Source organism: Amblyomma mixtum, chromosome 5, assembly GCF_055824585.1.
Source record: "Amblyomma mixtum isolate Tamu chromosome 5, ASM5582458v1, whole genome shotgun sequence".
NCBI lineage: Eukaryota > Metazoa > Arthropoda > Arachnida > Ixodida > Ixodidae > Amblyomma > Amblyomma mixtum.
Genome location: NC_143016.1, coordinates 99,569,106 through 99,578,380, shown reverse-complemented (window position 1 = coordinate 99,578,380; position 9,275 = coordinate 99,569,106). Strand labels below are relative to the sequence as shown.

The 9,275-nt window shown below is 47.7% G+C and overlaps 1 protein-coding gene and 1 long non-coding RNA gene across 2 annotated transcripts; one reads left to right on the top strand and one right to left on the bottom strand.

The window, feature by feature from the left end:
* The first annotated feature begins 808 nt into the window (after positions 1 to 808).
* LOC149343179 (uncharacterized) lies at positions 809 to 2,122 on the top strand. Its single transcript, XR_016283101.1, has 2 exons — positions 809 to 1,409; positions 1,666 to 2,122. It is a non-coding gene; the product is annotated as an uncharacterized LOC149343179 (long non-coding RNA).
* Positions 2,123 to 3,110: 988 nt separating this feature from the next.
* PIG-G (phosphatidylinositol glycan anchor biosynthesis class G) lies at positions 3,111 to 7,174 on the bottom strand. Its single transcript, XM_089545709.1, has one exon. It carries the CDS (start codon positions 6,471 to 6,473, stop codon positions 3,795 to 3,797), a length of 2,679 nt encoding a protein of 892 aa, XP_089401835.1. The 5' UTR covers positions 6,474 to 7,174; the 3' UTR covers positions 3,111 to 3,794.
* Between the last annotated feature and the right edge of the window lie 2,101 nt (positions 7,175 to 9,275).

Here is a 9,275-nt window from a genome sequence, read left to right as displayed (position 1 = left end):
TTGCAGCCTTACCGAGTGCAGGGGTAGTGACTGTGAAGTGCTGCAGTCTGTTGGACGTCGTTTCAAACATGTTTTTTGCCAGGCATGGGCAGTATCGAAGGTGCATGCACCTTCGATACTATCTTTTGATACATTTTGGGCACCAGTATTAGGTATCGCTTTCCGAATACATTTTCCACGTAACGCGTATTTTAACAATACTTGATTCTCAAAACTAGAATAGTGCCACAGATTTTGAGGCTGCTGCTGTGAGTCAGACTTTGGGCCAGCAGCGCTCGCTCAGCCGGTAGTGCACTGAAAAAAGGGAAGATTTAGGAAGAGACGATGTCGGTGCCGTTGGTCTGGTCAGTCGTCTTTCTTCCTGCCTTCCTTGTTTGGCAGACAGATGACATGTTGTGCTTCTGCACAATTAAGAAGACAGGCTCACCGTTACGGCTATTTCAAGTTGCGGTAGGTGCCAACAGGAATGCAAGAGACTTTCGCCTTCATGCTCGGGAGCTTACAGAACATGTTATTTATATTGTATGCATGGTAAAGGTCACGAACTCTTCCGTACGCAGGTCAATAGGGCTTCAGCTCCGGCAGCGTCACATGTATCAGCTGACGCACTGCTTTCCTTTGGTTGGTTTATTGGTGTTAAACGTCCCAAAGCGACTCAGGCTATGAAAGATGCCGTAGTGAAGGGCTCCGGAAGTTTCGACCACTTGTGGTTCTAGGTGGTCAAAATTTCCGGAGCCCTCCACTACGGCGTCTCTCATAGCCTTAGTCGCTTTGGGACGTTAAACCCCATAAACCAAACCAAACCACTTGTGGTTCTTTTAAGTGCACTGACATTGCACAGTACACGGGCCTCTAGAATTTTGCCTCCATCGATATTCAGCCGCCGCGGCCGGGATCGAACCCGCGTGTTTCGGGTCAGCAGCCGAGTGCCGTAACCACTGAGCCACCACGGCGGGGCTTCTTCCCTTTGGAAAAGCAAGGCTACAGGATGTAGTTTTCAAGATGCACTTGAGTTTCTTAACTATGCCTCAAGGATCCTAGAGTCGACGTGGCTATGCTTCACTATCGGTTGGTAAAAAATTTGCTACACTTGAGCTCCCCCTTAAGGGTATAATGAGATAGCTTCATTGGGTTCCTTCAGCGGCCTGGGGTCCTCTTTTTTTTTACTACTAAAAAAATTTATTTTTATTTCTCAGAAGGTCTCCCTTTAAGCAAGTTGGATGAATGTTTAAAAATCTATGATGTGATGGACAGAGACTGCAATGATGAAATTGTATTGCTTTTTTGAAATCTTAACACAACTGAAAACGGAATGTTAACTTGTAGATTTGTAAATAACCACCTCACTTACTGCATTGTATTTCCATGCCTCTGAAGGCAATAAGAAAATTTTTTTCAGTGGTCGAGAGGTAGCGTGCCAGGGCCCCGCCGCGGTGGCTCAGTGGCTACGGCGCTCGGCTGCTGACCCGAAAGACGCGGGTTCGATCCCGGCCGCGGCGGCTGAATTTCTTGAAGGCGAAATTCTAGAGGCCCGTGTGCTGTGCGATGTCAGTGCACGTTAAAGAACCCCAGGTGGTCGAAATTTCCGGAGCCCTTCACTACGGCGTCCCTCATAGCCTTAGTCGCTTTGGGACGTTAAACCTCAACAAACCAAACCAAACCAAGGTAGCGTGCCAGGCTCGCGACTCGAGTAGCAACGGTTCAGTTCTAGCCCGACTGTTTTTCTTTTCAGCCCAAGTTGCTTTTCTTTCTTCCGAGGCACTAGGGAATCGTCGTGAAATGACCTCATGACCCTGTAGACCAGTGACAAATTCTGTAGTGATGTCGTCAATGTTATACTGTGTGATCATTGTGGGTGGGGTGTTTTAACACCCGTGTGAGGTCGTGGTTGTGAAGTCGCGACCCTCAAGACATATCCCAACTTTCTCGACAAGTCAGCACCAACTATGGTGGTTTCTCCACTCAACGGGACCCTTAATGCTTTCATGTTAACAGCCACCTAAACCATGGCCACATCGCAAGGTTCTTTCAGACATAGTTTGAGGAAACGGTGTTACTACCATCAAGTGAAAAAAAGATTAGCAAGATATGCTTTGCCCAATATAAACTTTTAGCCCTTTTATTCTTTGTTGTTTTCCTTCTCGCCTTTAAAGAAGAATGTCCAACTTAATTAAACATAGTGCTCAGGAAACAACTGAGTGGCTTTCCTAAGTGCACGGAGCTTGCACTATTAGCTCAAGCACAAGACAAAGGCAACTGGCAAATAATAGAGTAACAAACGAGTATCGGAAACAGTTTCAAGTTTATACGTAAAGTAGTCAAGAGCTCGGAGACCAGTTCGCATGAGGGACATTAGCTTTAAAAAAACAATTTTGCTAGGCTGCTTCTAGAGGTGACCATTTCAATGTTACTGTGACTTCATTCCAATGCCAAAGTTTTGACAAAACCAGCTGTGCCGACACTTAAAGAAACTAGAGAAATCCATGTAGCTGGAATGGTTTCAAACTCTTTCAAATATAGTGCGCTACATCAAGTACACTAAAAATTCTCGCAACCACGTAAAATTTTTTAACTTAGAAAATCATATTACCAGCGATATATATTTGCGATTTCAGTGCTGCATGGAATTATCAATGATACAGTATTATCTGCATCGGAATTCAATTTTGGTTCGGTATCTTGTGTCGATATCGGAAATTTAAGTTCTGAGGGTATCTGGTATTGGTATCCAAGTTACTCTTTGAAAGTATCGTGCCCAGCCGTTTTTTGTGTTGCTTTGATTCAAGATCATTCGAAAACCCACTTAAATAGAATATTTTAATGTCTTGCTACAGCCATTCGTGCAGCTGTGGGTGAAACTATGTGCATCTGTGAAAAAAGCTACCTCCCCCAACCCATTTGCCGCATTATAACGTGTTCATGCAGCAGCTGATGGTGCAGCCTGTTTAATGCTGCCTATAAACATCGAGTGCTGTGGACTCGATAGTATGCAGAGAGCTCTCAGTCTGTAGAAGCTTTAGCTCAAGTTCAGGCTGAGAAAAATCCTGCACCATACATTTGCTAATGCTTCTGTACGAGGCATAAGCATGCAGTTTCACCATGACTCGGGATGTTTGTGGAAGTGTTTATTCGCGTCTAAAGATATTTCACCACAGTGGGTTGTAAGGCAGCATGACTAACAAGGAGATATTGTGCAAGAAGATTCTCAGTGATTGCTATTAGTAGGTTTGCATAGGCTTAAGGTGTAACTGTCATAACACTTCATGATTCAAAACCCTGATATAATGAATTCCCTTTCTTAATCATCAGCTCCATTCTTGGGCACTACACATTTCTTCTAATCAGAATATCTAACACCATTCAACGTCAACCCAAACATCACTGAAAAACAGATTTCAAACAATGTTCAATATTCACAAAGTTTTCATGGCACAAAATGCAGCAGCACTGTTCAAAACAGGTGAAACAAAGAAGTCTCACAATGCTAAACCATGAAAGTATGAATGTGACCAGCTTTCGTAAGCACAATTCCACATTTCTCGCATTTTTTTTTTTCTTTTCAACAGTAGGTGAGTGAGTGCCTGTGACCATGGATTGTTACTAGGGGACCTTGAGGAGCTTTTTTCCCTTGATAAACACATGTGCATAGTATCACTTGAAGAAAGTCAGTCCTCGATTGGACAACAAGGCTTGACTAGACTAGCATCGCCAGCAGACACACAGGTCTGACAAAAATCTGGCAGACAATGGGAACTTCAACATAAAGCCACAGAACATGAGTGCAAGAGCTTTGCTCAACACAGTAGCACGGCTGTGACAAAGGTGATAAACAGCACCACTAAGGCATGCGCTGCTTCATAGACTAGCTTTGGGCTAAACACAGTTAAGACAAAGAGATGGTACCTCTGAATCACCATCAGCAACAGATACCAAGCCGTCGTGGCAAACTTTGCCAACAAGAACATACAGCATGCAAGCAGCCTGGTCCTGCCGAGACCTTCCCTAAGATCAAGAGTCTGAAGTTCTGTGATCCGCTTCCAGAACATCAGTAGCCAGAAGACAAGACTGCTGTAGGTATGAGTGGCCATCAAGAGGCCAACTAGCAATGGGTTATAGCTGCTCACTCCTACATAGCCAGCTGAGACACTGATTGTGGACAGCTTATTAGAATTGCCTTGATGGAAATGGCAGCACATGCCAAACCAGAAGTATAGCAGTGCCCTGTATGTTACAGTGAGCGGAAGCTCGCCAAGCAAATAGTGCACGGCCTTCTCCAAAAGAATGACCAATGTAAACATGGGGACATTCTGTGGCACATGCAAAAGCAGGCACAGCAGAACCCAAGACTGAATGATGGCCGTCAGGAGGTCGCACACACTGCCTGATCGGTACTGCTGGAAGACGCCCAGGGCCACCAAGAGTGGCAGGTACCAGTAGAAGTTCTCAACGCCTTCTGCGTCGCCATAGTATATGAGTTTCATTTTGTACAGGCACAGGTCCAGCAACGCGAGGTAGAGGAGGAACGAAGAGAACTGCTTCTTTTGTTGCGAAGACGTTAAGATCACTGCCACGATGCCTGTGAGAATGAGAAATGCCAAGACGTGGCGGTGGCCTTCCTCTCCCAGCCAATCTGCAATGTCTGGTAGGTGTGCCCACTTGTCACCGGTGCTGTTCCATGAGCGAAGCACCCTGAGAAGAGCCATGATGCAAAATCCCTTCTTGAAAGTGAGCAGAGGGCTATACACACTAAGACGAGAATAGTAGAAGCACAGGATCAAGACAACACTTGTTGTCATGAAGTACCATGTCAGGTGTTCTTCCTCTATGAAGCTGGAAGACACAAAACTGATGCCATGGAAGATTGTGCAGCCAAGAATGAATAGCTGTGGAGCCTCTGGAATCTCAAGGCGGCTGAAAAGCCGAAAGAAAAAGGAACTTGTCAGGGCTGTGACTGAGGCAGACAGTAGAGACAGGAGGCCTGACCAGGTGCCATTGCCACAACTCTGACTAGACGGGAAGAAGGCACACAATGTGGAGTACTCGAAGAAGGCTAGCATTGCACTTACGGCAAAGGCGGTCTGGTGGAACCGGGGAATACGATGGCTATAACCTTGGACAATGGACAACATCAACAGGAATAGCGTCAGCGCTCCTTTGAGCGCAACTGATACCCCAGTGCCCACAAGGGTCATATCAACAGTGGTACTGGTACTCAAAAGAGCGCTCTGGATGTCAGACATAATGTTCAAAAACAATGATTGTCTTGCTGCAGCTTCATCCTCTAAGTTATTCTCCTTATTTGTAATCTTTTCCAAAAGTGTGCACAGGGTTTCCTTAGCCTGCACAGAAATCTTGTTGTCATTTCCAAACTCTGCCTGGTAGACTGAGAGTAGTTGCTGCAGATTGTATTGTAGAAGAAAGAGCCGTTCCAGAATGGTGTAATTAGCTGCAGCAAGGACAGCTGGCAATGCAATTCCAAAACTACCTTTTGGAATAGGAAGACCCATTAGAAGGCTCAGTGTGGGAGCGATGTCCGCCTGAGACACTGTTTCTGGTGCCGACATCTGTGCACTGCCGAAGGTCCACCCACGTGTAGGAATCAAGATTAATGGAGTCATGACCTCAAGCTCTGAGCTGCCACCATGGTTGCCCAAAGCAGTCATGCCATGGTCTCCCGTGACAACAATTAGATGGTTCTCATCCTCCCTCTTACTCAGGGACCCATGTATCACAGACAGGACATCATCCATCTCGGCCAGCTTGCGGTCGACGAGTGGTGATGATGGGCCATGCGAGTGGCCGATATGGTCCAGCCCCAGATAGTGCAGGACAAGCACATCCCAGTCACGAGCGTCCATCTCGACTGGCACGTGTCGCGTCACGTTTTGGTCCACCTCGGTGTAATCAGACACAAAGAACGATGTGGTGCCGTCATGGCGCTCGAAGTGGCCCGGCAAGATCCGCAGCCAGGTGTCGTCGCCGTAGAAGACGACACGGCGGCCCGCGGCGCGCGCCTGGTAAACCCAATTGTCTTCGCTAATGGCGGCTGCGTTCAGGTTGAGCATGACGTCGCCGAAACCTGGCACTGTGCCCGTCAGCAGCGTCTTTATGCGCGGCAGTGTCACGGTGGGCGAGAAGCCCCGACAGCCGTACAGTGTCGCCGCATTCCTCTGCAGCAATGAAGAGACGAATGGCAGCGATTCGGGATGCGATGTGACGAAGTCAAGCCGCAGAGCGTCGATAAGTACGAACACCAACTTGCGCTTCGACTTTACAGCAACCGACATTGCTGCCTCCGACGGCGACTTTACACCTGGCTTTCCGCATAACTCATATGGGTAGTTAACTTGCTCGCTGGAGGAGCGTCCCGCGGGCTTCTTGACAACTGCGAAGAAGCCGTACCAGAATAAGGTCAGTCCGATCACGTAGGCGATTGCGACGAACCAAAGGACGCACCACTGTTTTGCGTACATTTTTCTTTTTTCTCGTACCGTCACCAGCGATGCACTGTTCTCATTCTCGTAGCACTTGAAAATGCGGCTCCGCCCAATCCTTTTCAGGCAAGACCATATGGTATTCGCAGTCTTCTCATTCGGCCACTTTCGTTCTGCTCAGGTTTGTACGGGCGCTCTCAACGTGACCTATGCTCCTTGTCGATTCGCGTTCCAGCAGCCCGTTCTGGGATCGAGCAGCCTCTTTTTGTCAAAATCCGCGTTCATGTCGAAAGCAAACAAAAGCAACGGGCACTTCACTTCGTGCACACGAGTTCGTGCAGTCACGTTGTTGGACATGTCTTCAGCGAGTTCACCTGGATGCCACTAGCCTTGCGCTCCGTGCAGTCGCATTGCTTTCCTGACACATGTGACGTCCGGAACGCATCATTATTGCACTCGTAGAGCACGTATACATCTTGAAAAAGCGGCAACTACACTTTGGTCTTGGTTTCAACCACGACAGTCATTACATAGAGCACTAAAACGACGACTTCGAGCACGGCTGAACCGGGTAACAGTTAACAAGGCTGGCCCCCGTTATCATCATTGAAAATTCCATGAGGGCGGCACTAGGAGCCGCAAAATATTTTTGCAAGGCGCGTTATCGCCTTATGCCCTACGCCTACGAAACGAAACATCGGCGTTTACGGCGTGGATGGGGTACAGCATAGAGTATCACATAAAATCAATGAAATGCTGGTGATCGTGGCAAAGTGGTAGCAAGCGCCACCTTACGTTAACTCTAGCCACTTGCGTTCTGCATAGATGTCTCGAGGGGAGTGCGCCTTAGGCTTAGGCCACTGATCTCCACTAGGGGAGCTGGATGCCGCATCGAAGTGAAGCCACCGGAAGTAAGCGGCCTTGTCCCGGAAGTCAGCCTTTGGCAGTGCATGAAATCGGAGCTCAGCACGGTTTTTCAGTTCCAGTTTTGTTTTCCCACTTAGCATTTTGTCTTTTCGCCGTTCTCGTCTTTTTCCATGACAATGCCTACCTTTTGCGCCGCCAACTGAGCGAGGAGACCAGCGAAGTCTTCGGGAAGGACGTTTCAAAAATAAGGGCCCATTGCATTTCAATGGGGCGACACTAGCAGACGACAGGACGCCGCTACGCGAGCCTCGTCTACTTGGCTCGGTGTCGTCTCGTTTGCCTAGCTTCGCCAATTGTGCTCTTTACTGCGATGCTTGTTCCCACGCTCAAGCCCAAGTTATGCTATCAATGGGGGATAAATATAAGAAAGAATAGGTTGAAACATTCACCAGGCAGCTTACTTTGCAGCGACCATTTTACCGAATTATGTTTAGACCGAACCGGAGCGAGGGCTAGGCTACTATCTTGTGAGTTGTCGACGGTGTTCGGTTGGTTCACATTAGCGCCTCCAAAAGGTATGGTACTGCTTTTTTGACGGAGCGTGTCATGTACTGTTTCGTGTTGTAGCAAGTTAAGCCTGAATGGTCTTTAATTCGTGGTGCTTGGTGCAGTTGACTTCTAACAGCGCTTCTCACGCGCACTGCACCATTCGCCTTTCTTGTCAGTCGTTCCTCTCGCGCTGTGCCTTTTCTTTGCTGCACGAAAATTCGGTTTTAAGGTGACCTAGCCTCATCGTCATTCCACTACTTCTCCTTTACGCTCGGAATACAAGAACCAGGCAAGAACATAGTGTTTAATGCACGTACCCCTTTGCCGAGGCAGGGTGAGACCTGCATGCCTGTTTTCTTCACTTTCGCAGAAATTACAGGGTTCTGCACACAATGCTCACATTTCTCGCGTTCAGCTTGCTTGTTCCTTTCATATAACAGCAGACATCACACGAAAACAACGCAATAAACTGAGAACGAAAGGGCGAAAGACACGACTTTTTGCATTGAAATACACAGCAGACACCCGACTTCCGGGACAAGCGGTCCAACTTCCGGTGGCTTCACTCGCGCTCGTCTCGGAAAGCGGGAATGCGGCATCCAGCCACCTAGTGGAGATCAGTGGCTTAGGCTTATAAAAACTTTATTATATCAGATAATCAGGACGGCGGCCTCGCCATCCCGTCCTTGTCAGACGGCCGAGATCCCTTGGGACCGGGCGGCTTCGAAGGCATATCTGATGGTCTCTTTTTGTTCTTGGAGGTCCTGGCTGCGTAGCAAAACCTCCCATGACTCCTTGCAATTCACTAAAGGTGTGGATTGGGCGCACGCCCACATCATATGGGCTAAGGTGGCTCGTTCTCCACAGGCCCTACATTTCCCGTCATTGAAGCCGGGCATGAACCTACTCAGCGCGGCTGGATTCGGAAAAGTGCCCACCTGCAACTGCCGCCATGCTACTCCCAGTCAAAAAAAACCATTGAGATTTCCAATTGAGCCAGTTGATTTTTGGGCACCATTGGAACCAATTGGCTAGAAACCAATTGGAAAGACCAATTGGTTCCAGTTGGCTTTTGAGCCAATTGGTTCCAATGGTGTCTGAAAACCAATTGGTCCCATTGGTTTTTTTGACTGGGTAGTGCCAATCAATATTTTTCTACGGAATTGAAATTAACATGCCTTTTTTGGAAATCAAAGCCAACAGACACACATACATCACACACAATCAACACTGCACATTCAGGCACTAGTAGCATACATTAGCTCAATATATGTACGTACATCCAGAGAACGCACTTCTGCTCCAACTTATATACCCAATTTATTTGGCTCTCATGCTGGGGCCGGTGGTGCTTGCCCACTGAGCGCAGTTATTTAATTTAATTTCAGCTCCAGTGGTGGTGTAGGTGATGAGTACAATTTATTA

Coding starts and splice junctions, on each gene's coding strand:
- PIG-G (XM_089545709.1), bottom strand. CDS start 6,473: ATGTACGCAAAACAGTGGTGCGTCCTTTGGTTCGTCGCAATCGCCTAC.